At 41.1% G+C, this 16,047-nt stretch overlaps 1 protein-coding gene across 2 annotated transcripts; it reads right to left on the bottom strand.

Annotated features, from left to right (window-relative positions):
- Window positions 1-277: 277 nt before the first annotated feature.
- On the bottom strand, window positions 278-13,295 carry IL12B (interleukin 12B). Of its 2 annotated transcripts, XM_062605260.1 has the most exons (8): window positions 11,359-13,295; window positions 8,975-9,056; window positions 6,814-7,095; window positions 5,563-5,680; window positions 4,352-4,545; window positions 3,409-3,554; window positions 1,958-2,079; window positions 278-1,038 (listed from the first exon to the last, which is right to left on the bottom strand). In XM_062605260.1, the coding sequence occupies exons 2-8, from the start codon at window positions 9,054-9,056 to the stop codon at window positions 1,035-1,037; spliced, it is 948 nt and encodes a 315-aa protein (XP_062461244.1). In that variant the 5' UTR covers window positions 11,359-13,295; the 3' UTR covers window positions 278-1,034. The 2 variants fall into 2 exon arrangements, with proteins under 2 accessions (XP_062461244.1, XP_062461245.1); XM_062605261.1 differs by lacking the exon at window positions 278-1,038 and having other exon boundaries at window positions 1,954-2,079.
- Window positions 13,296-16,047: the final 2,752 nt, after the last annotated feature.

Raw genomic sequence — 16,047 nt, 5'->3', positions numbered from 1 at the left:
TGCCTTGGTTTCAGTTGCAGATTCATGACTACTTGTGCCCTGTGGCACAGCAGATCTGATTTAATGTTACTGTCAGAAAACACCACTGCAAGAGATGCACTGGGTACAGTTGTGTCACTGAATAAAGGGCCTCTAATGATCACAGGCATGAAAGAAAGGAGTTTTGTTGAGGAGGTGTTATATTCAGCTACTGGCCCCCTTTTTCTTTCATGTTCACCAGAGGTGGCAACAGCAACAGGACTTTTCCAACCACAGCAGCTCAAAGCTTCCTCCATCGCCGCCGTTGCAGCTTGGGCTCAGCTGCAGTCATAGGCCTTTAAGAGTGATTGACCTCTCAGGCAACAACCATTTGCAGTGTTCATACCTGGGCATCAACATGATGTAAACACAGGCAGTGGAAAAACTCCAGCAGCAAACATTGCTAGGGCTCAGAACTTGCAATTCCTTCTGTTACTAAAACACCTGCCATCACACTGGCCAACAACGATGGCCCAGAGACATGATACGTGGCTGCCACATGCAGCCAAGGCTTTCTGTGCCAATACATTTCAACACAATAAATAATAGTAAATTAAAATAAATAGGTTATCAAATAATTAAACAGTTAAATAATGGAATACTAAACCAGTTCTTTCAGCACGTTACCTTCCGAAATAAATTAACACATGAAACAGTTTAAATAGCAATTTAAATGCCATCATCTGGCATTGCAAGTCATGTCAAGTAAATAAATAATAATAAATAAATAAATAGAAGCAATACAAGAATATGCAGAACCTATAATAATGGCTAACAGCAATGCACCAAAATACTATGCATGTTAATATAACATGATGTATGCTAAAGGCATTACTAAAATCTAAGGAATTTAAAAGAGCTGCCAAAATCAGGACCACATCAATCTATTCCAAAAAAAAAGTAAGCATGGCTTCTTAATAATCTCAATGCAGATTTCCTTCTAATTATGTTTTTGTGCTAGTTCATTCTTTGTTTTCTTTAGGAGGACTGTGCCTCCTCCTAGAATCTCTTACTGGTTATCTGTAAAATAAGAGAAAGGAAATTTATGTAAGAACTAAGAATTATCTTCATTTCCCTCAGATATAGATTTTTAGTCCATTTCTCAATAAGGGTTTGCTGGTCTGAGCCATCCAGTGAAATGCCACTCCTCAATTGCTCTAAAGGACTGCAGACCACGCAACGCAAGGCTCAGGAGTTCCCGTGTGAACATGACAGAAGTGTGATCTCATTTCAAATGTTTCAATAGGGCTACGAGTTTACAACTTTTCAAGAGTGTGACTCAGGATACTTGGAGGTCAGAGAGATTTGCATCTCCATCTAAGTGAAAAAACCCACCCCAAAATTACATAAGAGAGGAAGAAGAGAAAAATCTGCATAACTCTTTTGGGTGTTGGGTCTGAAGGAGGATATTTCCATATTTAAAAATATGTTTTGACTTGGAAAGCTGGGCTGAGAGTAATTTAGAGCTGTCAGAGAGCACTGATCAATTCACAGAATAAGGAAACAGCCATTTCTAGGACTAGCAGAAGCTGCTTATAGCTTTTCTTTCTAATAGCACATATCTCAGAGCTCTCTCTTACTCCCTTTCTTATTTTACTGGTAGAACTTGGCTGTATATGGGTTGTCTGCTGCATTTGGATGCTCAACATTGATTCAACATTGGCAACAACCAAATGCTCATCTATTTCTTAGGCAATATTTGTAAATGCCTAATGGGGTAGAATGCTACCTTTGTCCATGAACCTACATCTATTGTTTCCTCTCTGATTTAAATGGATTAAATAACCAAACATTCAGGAGACAAAAATGTCTGTGAGGACTACGAGGAATTGTGAAACAAATGAATATTTAAGAAGCAGAAGTAGTTCAATGGGCACCTTACTCTCCTAGGTAAGGAATCACCCCTGCTCCTCCAGCAGGAGGTTCTGTTAAGTCTTACCTGCAAAGTGAAGACCACTCACTCCAGGATGAATTGTAATAGCGATCCCTGGCTTGCACAGAGATCTTCCTCTTTGGCCCAGCCACTGGAATCTGAATGGCCTGCTCATCAGTGCCATAGACCTGAACGGGGCACAGCTCCATCAGCAGATTGTAAAGGTCAAGCAGAACACACAATAAAGTGCCAGACAGACTGCAACAAGCACATATAACTTGAAAACTCCACTGGCAGTCTGTTGTTTCCAAGGCACCAGTCTTCACCCACAGATACCAAAGTCATGAGGACTTGTGAAATCTTAAGCCTCAGTAAAAACAAACTAAAAGCCCACTTTCCACTGGAGTTAGTGTTGTAAAGTGATCCAACCCCAGAACTCAGTCATTAAAACAAAGGGTTAACTTGTTTATCTGGGGTTTTCTCTTTTTTCTTCTTCTTCCAGAGTGGGAACCCTAAAAGACAGACGTTGCTGCTTTTCAGTATCGCTGAAATTTCCACTGAGGGCTTGTGGCTGCTGCAAGAAGCACTCCCCGCTTCTCTGCTCAGGGACAAGGAGCTCTACTAACGCCACTAAAATCAAGGAGTCAGCACTAACGGGAATAGCCCCATCTGCCGGTACACGCTTGCTGGGTTGGGTTTTTTTCACATGAAAGAAGACATCCTCTAGTGTCTGGTTTACAAACTGGAGTGCTAATTACATCGCTTTACTTTTCTGACTGCTGGACCAAGGAAGAGCAACACTGCAGTTAAGGACCTGCGCTGTGGTCCACTGATTTGTATGTTTCTTTCCAGTTCTGCTTTTGATTTGTCAACCTAAGCAAATTGCCATACTGCTGTCATGTACCCTTCAATGTGTATCCCATGAGCATGAGCAAATGAAGCAAAACCATTTTGTGATTTCAGACTAACACAGAGTAGCAATGATTAGTTAACAATTAACTGATAACTGGAAAGTTAGTGCCCAAGACGTCAGTCTGCACCAATCCCCACAGAAATGCTACCAAATGGGTCACTGGTTCCTCATTTGCCAAGTCACCCACAAAGAAAGTCTGAGCTACCCAGGTAGAAACAGCACACAAGGAAACCAGTGCAACAGATCCTAGACTTCTTGGTTTGGAAATGGGGATTTTCCCAAGTTAGGACCCACACAGCCTACTAATGAATTAGTAATCACTTTTCTCACACAAACACAGCTATGCAATGCTGGGCACGATTTTATCTTCCCAGTGACATCAGCACTGCATCCACCCCAGAGTGTGTTGTTTGGATCTTACTGCTCACAGAACTAGGAAGAGGTCTCTGTGCCAAGACAGTACCCTGCCACATTTGGGTCTCAGCACCCTTTTTTATTATTATTATGTTTTTAATTTTAGTCCATAATTCTTGCATACTAAGTTTATATTATTTATACTGTCTGTTCCAGCAAGAAAACTGTGTTTCAAATGCTGTATCTCTACCTGGCTGTTGCGTTTCTTTGTACTTTCAACTTTGACCCTGAAAGTCAAAGGGAAGTAGGACTTAGGTGTGCTCCATGTTCCGGGATAGGTCCAGGTCACTGTTCCATTTGTGGCCACATACTGACACTGGGGTGGGTCAGGTTTTACTGCAAGAGAAGATAGAGTTTGCATTAGCGGCATAATATTAGATGTTGCTATACTACTGTTGGTAGTTTTATAGGAGTCATCTTTTGAGGGCCCCCATGAGATTAAAAGAGGGGTAGACATGATCGATATGAATTGCCTTGTATGCTTCTTATGAAAGCTTAAGCACACTCCCAGAGTCTCTCCAGGTTAAGATCCTTCTTTTTCTTTGCTCAGAGGGTTGCAGAGGGCTCTGTTGGACACAGAGGAATGTCTTTAGGCCCTGCTGACTGTTAGGACATTCAGCAAAGCATCTGTTTCCATAGGATCCTGCTTCCTTTTCCTGTGCCCTGTGGCATCATGGACACAACTGGTCCTCTTCTTTCCTGTCAGTTTCTATTACCCTGCCCTGGATGCCCATTTGTAAGAATGTATTGGGGGAGAGCATTAACCATTATCTGGGTAAATCTGCAGTTCTCAGAGAAGAGGCTGCTGGGTTATTGGTTATTCTCTGACTTCTTTCGTATCCCCCTTACAAAACATCTCCATCTAATAAAGAAGGCTACAGAAACATCTGGGAGATGCAGTGTTTGAGGGTTTGAGGTCACAAGCTAGGAAAATGTTGCTTCTTCACTTCCTCATCCTCTTCCAGACTGCTGCTATGATTTGTTTTCCCCTGTTCCTGTAACTGGGGGCTTGATACAGATTTACAGTAGAACAGGGCAGGGATTCCCAAGTTTGGTTTGATCAGCTCCCATTGTTAGTTCCACTATTGGCAAGAATAAAGCTAAGACTTAATCATGATTCCTGATGTACTCACTGATATCTCTGATGAAGAAGCTGCTAGTGTAGTTCTCATATTCCACCTCATCAATGACCTCCAGGAACATCTCAATTGGCTCGTGCTCTTCAGCAAAGGGACAGTAGCTTTCTTTCTGGCACTGGGCTGTGTATTCAGTCACTGATATGTCAGTGTGAGCTACAGGGCTGCTGCAGATTATGTCTCCTTGAGAGCTGAATACAGAACAGAGAAAAGTACTGGAAATGCTGGTTTGTTCTGAGAATTTGTTGCCACAAGAACACCATATAGTTGGTAAGGTAATGTTCTGATGTTGCCTGGATCATTTTATGGCTGTGCTTCAACAGCTAAGGGACAGTGGGAGTTCTTAGCTCTTACATTTTCAGTGCTGTATTCATATTAATGTAAATCACAAAAGCCCCCCTGCCTTAGCAGAATGAATTAGGGTTTAAACCTAAACCAGGATATCTCATTCCTTATTACCACTGTCCCATGACAAGCTTACTTTGTTCCTTAGCCCTTTCCAAAGCCTTGCTGGAACAAATAAGAGAAGGTTAAAATATATCCATTGGGAAATAAATAACAAAAGCCACCTATAAAGTACTACCTGAATCCAGTTCTATTTTTGCATTAAGCAAAATAAAACCCTTTGCAGTTGTTTCTTCTTTAACAAACTGAAGTGACGTTTGTTTAAGCCCTCCATGTTTTGGAGAAACCCCCAAGAGTAGTGGGAGGCAGGAAATCCCCATAAGGTTCCCCTCACATATTTCCCCTGCAGGTTTCTGTAGCCTTCCTCAACAGAGACTCGTCAGTGGCATGTGGCTTCTGCAGTGGGTGCAGTCTCCCACTCCCCTCATTGCACTGGATCTGCTGCAAAGGGACTCAGTACTACAATTGTTTCTGCTTTTGGCTCAACTTCCTCTCTTTCCCCAGCACGAACTGGTTTGTTATTGCTTAAGTTACTCTGTGGCTGTACTGTAGCAGCTGTAACAGTCCAGTGGGGGCTGGTCCATTTTCAAGCCTTTATTAATTTCTGAGCAACTTCCATGCCCTTACTAAAGTTAGTCCCAGTGATGGCTCAAAACATTTTGCACATGTTCGGACTCTGGAAGAGGGATTCCTCGCCTTCTACATGTCCGCAGCAGCCTAAAATCCAGGATCTCCTATTGAGAGTAACACAAAGGGTGTTCCAGCCTTACTATGAGGTTGTTAAGGAAAGTACAAGCTTTTACCCTTTTAGACTTCTGATTGTGAACTTCACATTTGGACTCTCATTTTCTGTCATCCATGAACATACGAAAATTCCAGAGTAGTTCTTTGCCTCACATTTTAAAAACGTCTTGTTTGGTTCTAGATGGAAAAAGACAGAAAACACGATTTATTTAGTCTTTTTGCCAAAGAGGTCAAAGCAGAGAGAAAACAGTGATTCAGTAGGCTCCCATCTACTTTGGTAGCTGGTGGGTACATCAGCAGACACAGTCTCATACTGCCCTTGGGCAGCCACCTGTAGTTAAAAGCCATATAACCAGAGTCAGCAAGTGGCTGGAGGCTGGTTTACATGGGCCCACATTAACCACATCTACATGGCTATTAACAGGAGCTAGAGCACACCCCAGCTGTTGCAGATAGCTGTCAGTAAGAGATTTATATAGGCAAAGCCATTGTTCCTTTCAAAAAGAAACATTGGCGCTATTCAGTTGGTAAAGCTCTGTATTTGTTATGCCATGCATTGAGAGTGCTTGCAGTGGATCATCTCTCATCTTCACACACTGGGGCACTTTGTGGGGAATGTTTCCAGTGTGAGAAGTGAATGAGGCCTTAATACAAGCATGTGTTTTGTTTCTGCTGCCCAGCACTGCAGACTCTCTATATTCCACCCTGGATGTAGCTGACTGGCAGATCAGCCTACTGCATCTGGCATATGGGTCCAGGAGTCAGGGAAAAAGCCTTGGAAATTCCTAAGTTCTTGGCACAACACTAAGGAACTGCAATATGAGACACAGATGAGCGAGGTTCATGCAGAAAATGCAAAACATCACAGGCTTGCCCAGTGGGTTAATTGTGGATGGAGAAGACCAAACGACAGCACTTAAAATCTAGGTCAATCCCTGGTCATGTCAAACCATGTAGCCCTGGTTTTGCAAACTCGCTCCTGAGTGCTGGGTCTGTGAGATGAAGGCAAAGCAAGTCACTTGATTCCCCACCAGAAAAGCAGTGGCATAGTATTGTTATCCTGATTCTAATCACTCCTAGAGAGTCTAAATTAATCCCATGGCAACAGATTCCTATGCTGCTCATCAGCTGCTCCATGCACAAACCCACAAAAGTAGTGCTTTTTCCTTCACTGTCAGTAAAACATTTGAAGAGGACCCATTTTAAAGTAGGTGTTTCTGGCACATTTCTCCAGAGAGCTCCCTCTGGACCTCATAAAGTTCCAAGGCACAAAGCTGAACAAGATACATCACAGCATATGATGACCGTACCGTCAAAACTTTTCAGAATTGACCTTATCATTTGCCCACTGGAGTCTATTTTAGTTATGAGGAAGAAATCATAGCTGACGACTTCATGGGTATCAGCTGTCAGACAGGTATAGTTGCCAGCATCTGGGAACTCTTTCACTTCAGCAATCAGAGTCCTTCCAGTTCCTTTCAGCTCGCTGTCCTTTTCCCAGTACACTGGCAGTGTCTCATCAGATGTGTTACAGGTGAGCTCCACTCTTTTAGCTGGTGTCTCAGTATTCCACTCTGATTCTATGACGTACACTGGACATTGCAGAGAAAGACATGTTAGCAGCTACTCATACCTAACAATATAAAGATTGAGCTGAGCCCTTTTTTCAGCTCTACTTTCCAGGAAAACCACTAACAAATCTCTGGCTTTCTTGCCCAAGGCCTCACCATCACCTGGAAATCTTAACTACAAGAAGAGGTTCGACTTAAAAAATCTGTGTCTCTAGAACCTGCTGATCAATAGGGCTGACATTTTAACGGAAGAAGTGATTCATTTATTTTTTTTTTCCATGTTCTCAGAGAACCTTACAGCAGTTCATAACCATAAGAAGTAGGCACGTACCTTTATTTTAAAGGTGAGGATGCCAGGACACACTGAGCCCAGGTATTCCTTGGGCATGTGGCATGTGGCCTTTCCTCACAGAATGGCATGTAAAACTACTCTGTGGATTTAGAGCTGAGCTATGATTCTTTGCCTTCTTCAGCATCAAAGTCTGTGAGAAAGCAATAAGATAGATGGGAGCTCTGGGCAGGTGGTTTGTATTTGCCCGTAGCTGTTGTTGTTTTCAATTTTCCGCAGGGAACAATCTGTGTTCCTATCACCCTGGTCCCAGTGGAGCAATTACTAAGAGATGGGGTATGACTGAGCTGAGCTACAGCAGAGCCAAATGGACTACAACAGAGGTCTTTTAACTGCCATCTGGTAATTCTGAAGAGCCTTGTTGGCCTTTCCAAATCAGAAGACATACCACATAACAAAATAATAATCCCATTAAAGAAACATTATCTTCTCTTGTCTCTTTGCTAGAGAACTTCACCTACATTTTTATGTGGCATCAGTTCTCAAAAGTAACTCTCATTGCTCAGATACACTACTGCTGTCACAGGCTTCCCAGCCATGCTCAGTGACCTCAGAGACTCTTCTACATGAAAGAAACAGCAAAAATTTGTTTCTTAGTGTGTCAAGACCACAGCAAGGCGCAGCTCAGGAAATCAGAGTTCTGAGATCTTTTCATCGGAGCACCTCACTACCAAAATGAGAGCTTTAAGACTTTATTGCTAAGAACACTAAGAAATACATGTCAAACACTGAATCTAAAATGACAGAAAACATGCAACTCCAGGTAGCTTGAAAGCTTACCAAACTACTTATGGACCTTTGAAGCACAGGCAAGGTAAATCTTACAGACTTCAAGCACAGATTATTCTCGATACTGACAAACACAGTTTTCAGCATCATAGCATTGTCCAGGGAACCCACAGGATAAATATTTTTTAAATGTAAAAATACAGGGAAAAGTAATTGAATTAGTTTTGGAAATTAAAACACAATCAGATTAAGAATGCTTTCATCATGTTGATTAGGGTCCCTTTTGGATAACTGCATTGAAGACAGCATGGATTATGGAGCTACACTGGGTGACTAGGAACAGCAAATTTATTAGCTGAATTTAGCCCAATTTTCCGGTAAGTTATTGAGAAGGTTTGCTTATTACTGACTGTATTTTTACAAATGTATTTACATTCAAGTTGTTTACCAGAAAAATTGGATAAGCCACTTCTAGGTTTTAGGTTTTACTATGAAATATTCTTTTTGACAATTAAGTCTGCACTTGCTTATTTGTGGGCTGTTACCTAAGTCACAAGATGATGTTTCTGCTTCCAGACCTCATGACTGAAACAAGAGAGTGGGAAATAAGACAGTTTCTAATGCAAAAATACAAATGGCCTTTGAACAACATTTTGGGACTTCAATGCCAGTTAGGTGGCTAGTTATTCGCAAACAAACAGGAAGAATTTTGGCCTAAGGTACTATAGCTAACAAATGCTGTACTTGTGAACAAAAACATGACTCTGAAATACCCTTGTGTCCTACAGCAGCTGCAGGTCCCAGTAAGTGAAGACTGCTTACCATTTTCCCTCAGTTTCCACTGTGCTTCCAGAAGGGCAGCAAAGGAAAATAATGAAAGTATGGCAAATAGTAAGTGAGACATCTGCAGGGAAAAAAACCAAATTACTAAACTTCATTGAGGATTACTGAGTGTGTACAGAAACCAAGCCCAATGCTGGGCAGGATAACAGCAAGAGAGAGTCAGTTCCAGTAAAGTAAGAACTCTTAGACTACATGAACATTGGAAATTAGGTTTGTACTAGACTCAAGCTGAGATTTTGATCTGCTGGTTATTGACACCACAAACCGGTTTAGAGAAGAAACCACAGAACTTAGAGGAAATTGTTGTGTGCATAGGTCTTATGTGGTCAGGAGCTCAGAAGCATTCCCAAGTCCTTCAATTAAATATTCCCCAGGCAAGAAAAGTCTTGCTGGTGTCACTGAGGCTGCTTGCGTGAACAAGGCATTCACTAAAGGATCCATAGACATTAAATTCCAGTCATACAAAGCTTATAAATATATTTCTTGGTGTATGTACATGTCAGTAGTCCTTCTAAAGCAAAGGATTGCAAATAAAATGAAGGACTGGCTGAAGTGGTTTGCTGGACTGTATTCTTCCGCACCTTGGTGAGGACAAGTGACAGCAGTGTCAGTAATGCAGTGTAGAGCTGGTGTCAATACTGACACATCCCTAACTGGTGCCAGTTATAATACCCACCTGAGGCTGGTGGATTAATTTTGCAAGCAATTTCAGGCAAAATTCCTCTTGGATTCAATGCCACAGCTGTATTTGCAGAGACAGCTGGGTATGTATAACATTGTAGCTGTGTTCATTTGAGACATAAACATATCTCTCACATGGGAATATGCAAGTATGTGGCTGTATATACAATATATAAATGTATATTTGTCCTGACTGAAAAATACAGCTAGAGCTTTTCATGAAACAGAAAACATACTTGCCAAATACTGTAGCAACCACTGGGTGCATAAAAACCTTTGACAAGTTACAGTTTCAGACCTTTTCAACTGGAGATTAAACCAAATGAACAGGAGTATGACTTAGAAAAAGAATGCACATGAAAAACACAAAACTAAGTGGTTTGGGGCTTTCTTCCTGGCAAACTAGCCGTTTTCAGTGAAAGGGGTGTAGTCCTGATTTCTTCTCATATGCCATGAAACATATTCATTTGGGTTTATGGAGGAAGAGTTTGTGTGTATTTGTATGTGCTCCAAATCTGTTGCTCACTGGCAGCTTCTGCTATTATTAGCAGTCATTAACCGTGATCAAAGTCAGCTGTCTCTGGACCAGTGCTATGTCATCTGATTTTGAACCCCTCGCAACATAGCTGTTAATGGGATTAGAAACTACAAGTATCCGGAGAGTATCTACGAGAGGAACTAGCTCGCACTGCATCTATACTCAGAGAGAGACACTACTCTCGAAAAGCCAGATACTATCAGGCAGCCTATCAGCAGTTTATTGCTTCATTAAAAGGCAAACATTCTTATCTCCTTTCCATTGCAGGCAGGATTGCCTGTAATTTGTGAAAGAAAAACACGTTTTCAGCTTTCTAAAAGACACTAATTTCTTTCATTGTAACATGGCATCCATCACTATGCTGGTATCTGAAATACAACTAAAATCTGGAGGAGAAGGGTATAAAACATGCCTTCTGTTCTATATCAGCCTTTCATAAAAACTGTAGCTTAAAAACAGGCAAGTTTCTCCTGCTTTTAGGGAGAAGATTCATAATTCAGGTTTGGACGAAAAACAAATATTAAAATTTTCATGGAAAATTATTCCATTTTGAAGATAGAGGAAGAACACCCCCCCCCCCAAAAAAAAAAACAAACTGCAAAATTAAGCAGAGATAAACTCAGTTTCTGAACATCACTAATCAGCGCAGTCGCCTAAGCACTTCATAGATGAGGAATGTGCACTGGAAGCAGGAGCTGCTGTAAATCGGCACAGATTCCTTCACTGAGGATCACAAAATGATTTATGTGAGGAGGGCCCTCTGGGCATCACTCTGGCCCAGTCCCAGCTCAAGGCAGGGCCAAGTCAATGGCACTGCATGTTTTTTTAAACCAGAGAATGATCTGACCATAACTACGTATTTGTCAATGGACACACCCCGGCAAAATGAATCCTGGTAAGATACAAAAGATTACCTCAAACCATCAGCTGTTCTGATAGATAACAATTCTATGAGGTATATAGATACACATTGCGTGCTTAACTTCAGGCACAAAAGCATATAAATACTGTCCTGTGAAAAATGTCACAACTACTATTTAAAAACATTTTAAAATAAATAATTCTAAGTTTTCATTAGCTGCACCTGAATCAGTTGGTACCAGATTTGTGTTGCCCCACTGTTAGAGAAGAAAGGAATTCTCACCTTTTCCTGCAGTGCTTGTTAGCTGAAGTTGCCAGACAGGTTGGTTTTGTGATCTGAAGGAAGCAAAGTGCTGGCTCGCTTATAAACACTTCTAACTCCGAAAGGAAAGGGATGCTCCGTTTCACCGCAATACCACAGAATTGCAACACGTGGCTTGGGTTCCTTTTTGACATAGTGGCAGAGCTAAAGCAGAAAAAAAAAAAGAGTTGGGACTCCCAGGTAAACTTTAAAGAGGAAATGAGATGATGAGATTGTTACAGTGACCTTTATGGCATGCCAGAGGCATTTCCTTTCCTGCCTGATTTTCTGTCCCTCTCCTACAGCCTTGTTCATCATCTGAGGAAGAGTAAATACAGACTAAATAAACTTCCAAAACTGTCTGATGGGAAATATTTTATGAAGACAGAAAGAGAAAGTTAAATAAAATAAATCTATTTCTACCTGATAAGCACAAAAGAGATAATTACATGTAATAAAATCCCAGCTACAACAGCAATCAGAAGCTAGGGGGAAGTTAATTTTTAACTGCTGTTTTAGGATTGCATTTAACCTAATAATTGAGACTTGGGCTAATCAAAAATTAAACTATTAGTTCTGGCTCCCAGATCAAAATCTGATGTGGTCGCATTATTTCATATTGCAGTTTTAAAATATAACCTTTTTTTTTTTTTATGACCTGATGTTCCATTGAGACTTGTCCTCAAGCAGAACAGAAGCCCCACACATAACGTACACTTTGAAAATGAGGAAAAACTTTCTATTGATTTTTTTTGTTATTTGTGAAGCAATAGAAAGCCATTCACTTTGTAAGGTAAACCAAAACTAAGTTGTTGTTCTAGCCCTGTTCCAAACCTAAGATGACTGAAAAGTTATAAGCAAGAAGAAATACATTGCTTATAAAAGCAAAAAAATGGCTTGAAATTCAGCCTGACATACTTTTGGAATTCATGAAGAGACACAACTCTACCTTGTGGGCTTTCTAGTAGCAGGAGTATTCCCATAGCCCGGAGATGAAAGCTATAATCTAGTAATCTTGCAACGAATAAAAGGGTGCCTGTCCCTTCTGCTGTAGGCCGTGGTCTTTGGAAGTCTTCCTCGCGAAGAACCAACGCAAGCATCTGCCATATGTTGCTCATTTGGTGCTTCCAAATACAGCGAGAACATAAAACAAAAGGAGAAGCAACATAAATTAGCAGCGAGATAAACTTATTATGAACCCCAGCAGTTCCTGGTGCATGGGGTTCCTGTTTACTGTCACACATCTGGGAGGCAAACAGCTGACAGGGTGGCACGCTCTAAGGTTGTGTCAGGATTCCACATTAACTGTGCTGAAAGCCTTACACAAACATACAACATTGCCAGTGGAATGCTCTTCTCTCCTCAGCCATCCTCTTCAAGCACAGCCTGAGTAGGATTACATACGCCTTTGGCTGCTGAACTTTAACTTCCACCTGACTAAACGCACAACTAGATCATTGCAATCTCAGATGGGCCTAACAACTTCCTCGCCAAGCCCAGCGTACCCAACCTGTTACTCAAACGTGAGCCCAGATTTCCCCTTGCTAGAGCTCACGGCAAGAGCAGAGCGAGAGGGCTGAAGGTTGCGAGCGCAGCTCCTGGAAGCAGATTTGAAATGGTGGCTTTGCCATAGAGAAAAACTGCTCCCCTCACATCCTGTATACTGAATCTGGATCAAAGTGGCTTATTGATTTATTCATGACAGAGAACTGACCAGCAACAGTGAACTCTTCATTCCAGATCCATATCAACAGTACAACAGACAAGCCAGAGCACTAGAAACTTCCAAACTGTTAATTAATACCTATAGGTCTCTACCCTCCACTTATCCCAAAAAGCTCTTCTCTCACCCTTCCACACATATACATGGCCTTACACACATATTGAGGGGACGTGTGGGTTACAAGCACATGAACTGTCTTTGCGTTTGGCTGATGTTCATCTTCCTCTCCTACATGATCGTCTGGGACAAATGTCTTCCCAGGCAGTTTTGGATCCTCCATTCACGTACACTGTTTATACTCCCACTCCTACCCTAACATCTATTGTTATCCAGGCTAGTTTGCCAAAGGCGGCTCACACAGACATTGACAGTTCCTCTGCTGGTGTTGTTACACTGATGAGAAAGAGAAGATGGCAGTCTGAGAAGGCATGCTGAGAAACGTGGCAGAAGTGGCTTGTGCACAGGCAAGTGAATGGTATTCAAACTGTTCCAGGTGAAAATATTGTCTACTCCTGATCCTGGTCCCTGACTACCTTTGAAACTCACATCAGCAGGAGGCTAGGCTGTGCATCATGTTCCCATTCATCGGCTTTTCCTTCCAGTGAAGACCTTGTAGCGAGGGCAGGGAGGAAGCCCCATTGAGCAGTGATGCTCATTTCCCTTTGCATTCTTAGCCTCTTATAAACGCAACCTCTGCAAAGCACTTAAGGCAGCTCTCCTTTCGCAAATGGGAAAGACCCCAGGCTGAATCTAAGCTAGGCAACATTTTTTTCCCATTTAAGACAATTTTCAATATCCAGAATTCACTTCTGTGATAACACACAAGTTCAACAGCAAGTTAGCAATGACCAGGAAAACTCGAAAGCTGCATTCAGTCACTGAGCAGATAAATAAGGGCACAAGTAAACTTACATACATGTTGCCTACTTCCTTCTCAACCCATCTTAGCTTGCCAGTTTCTTACTTAATCAACCGTGTATTATAGCTTTTGTTTTTTGACTGTAATGTCACTAATGCATAGCATAAACATCCACCCAACCTGATGGTAGTCTTTAAATGCCTGCTCAGTTCTGAAACATGAATACTTAATGATTAATATAAATAAATACACTTCTTTAGAGTGTGCACATACATGAAGCCTACAGAGCTGCCTTAGCTCAGCTATTGCTACGGGGCAAGGGAAGTAATTCAGTACCCAAGTTTTATGTCAAGAATCTTAGATGCCAGTTATGAAGCACAGACGCATCTGTGTGGAACTTCCATGATGGGATAGTTTGCTATGATCCATCAGAGGAATTTTTAAATATTAAAACGTAGAGATGGTGAAAATATCTTTGATGACAGTCTGGTTTTCCATTATGAGCTCATATATTCTTAAGGGGAAATTTGGAGGAGAGCAGCTTCTCTCCAATTATTTTATCCTAGTTCCCTTATGATGCTGAAAGAGAATGGTAGAAACTCTATGTCCATGTTTTGCTCTCCTCTAATGCAATGGAAACACTCTTTTTCGGCAGGAATGGCTTGTTTGAAAATGCTTTTCCTTTCTTTTGAATGACAGATGATTTTTGCTTTTTGGAATGACACAATTATTTTACCACAACCCAGGAAAAAAAAACCCTGCATAACGTTAGTAAAAGGAAGATTCATACAAATTGTATAATTAGTATGATTCCTCCATATGGAATTTCCTTTAGCATCTGGCTGGTTTTGCATGGATGTTGATTTGGAGATCAATGACAAAGATCAGATTTTAATACTGTTATTATTAATGTAGTAGCAGTAAGAAGGGAACTCTGTTCTTTAATTCACCAAACAGTGATTTATGCGACTTCATGAGGAAACACTGTGTAATATTAGTATATCAATGAATTTTCCTAAAAAATTCCAGTTGTGAGCTACTACATGGAATCACTGAACCAAGATTAAACCTTGAGAGAAATGCAAAGCAATAAGGGGTAAAATAATTCCCACTTTTATACAAATCAAAACCTCTAAGGTTTATACAAACTGATTTCTTTGCATAGTGACACAACTAGAACAGCCACGCAAGGTGGGGACTTTGAGCACCTCTCCTTGGATGGAGAGCACAGTAAGAAGTTTACCTCGCTTTTGCTCTGAGCTGGTATGCCATCCACTACCTCCAGAATAGAAGCTGAACAACAGTATTAGTGTGGCCTGACCCAGTTAATTGGCTGGTATCATGCTAATGTAGTTACTCAACTTTAGATTAGAGTTAACTGTTGTTCAGGGTAGGGTTGAATATGGATATAAAATACATGCAAACACAGAGCACATGCTTCTCTAAATGAAGAGAAGTGGAAAGAAGGGGTTTTTGCCTCTTAGTCCTACTCCTCCGATAGTAAATTCACATCTTCCCAGCCAACTTAAAACTCATGATACAGTGGATCTCTCTCTATAGACTCCATTATACATGCAACCTCTGTTTAGAAACAGTAGTAGAAGTGAAAAAATAATGTGAGGAAGGAGCTAGTACCATCCTGCCTAAGAATGAAAAAAAAAAGCAAAAAGAGGTATGTCATTTCAATAGAGTTTTAAGAACCAAATTACATCTTCTACAGTAAATGACTCCAGAGAGTTAATGGGATTTGGGTACCCAAGTCTATGATATCCTTTTGCAAATCTCCATAGTCACTCAGAAAATACTGGGCAGAGATACAAAAGAAACAGATTCATCGGAGAATGATAGAGATACCAGCCTCTCTTTAACAAAGGAAGCACAAAAGCTCCTCCCCCAGAGCATGCATGTGAAGATTGTTCATTGCTTTTTTAAGTGCATTGCAATGCAGTGCAATGCAATGCTTCCTATTACATCAATCCTCTATTTCCATCACAAATCTCTTGTTTACATTTGGTAAGTCTGATATGTTACACCCAGCTGGAGGATTGAGATGCAAGTTGCTCACTTTACGTAAAGTTCACTCACTTCT

Source organism: Pezoporus occidentalis, unplaced genomic scaffold, assembly GCF_034315485.1.
Source record: "Pezoporus occidentalis ecotype Australia unplaced genomic scaffold, CSIRO_AGI_Poc_V1 ctg91, whole genome shotgun sequence".
Classification (NCBI taxonomy): Eukaryota; Metazoa; Chordata; class Aves; order Psittaciformes; family Psittacidae; genus Pezoporus; species Pezoporus occidentalis.
The sequence above is the reverse complement of the archived record's forward strand: the minus strand, read 5'-3'. Positions and strand labels throughout refer to the sequence as shown.

What these genes read in the sequence shown, in the direction of transcription:
- IL12B (XM_062605260.1), bottom strand. Translation starts at nt 9,056, where the DNA reads ATGTCTCACTTACTATTTGCCATACTTTCATTATTTTCCTTTGCTGCC. An exon ending in GTGGAAACTGAGGGAAAATG is followed by an intron (nt 7,096 to 8,974) that starts GTAAGCAGTCTT and finishes TGCAATGTCCAG; the next exon opens with TGTACGTCATAGAATCAGAG. An exon ending in ACAATCAGAAGTCTAAAAGG is followed by an intron (nt 4,546 to 5,562) that starts GTAAAAGCTTGT and finishes TTCTGTATTCAG; the next exon opens with CTCTCAAGGAGACATAATCT.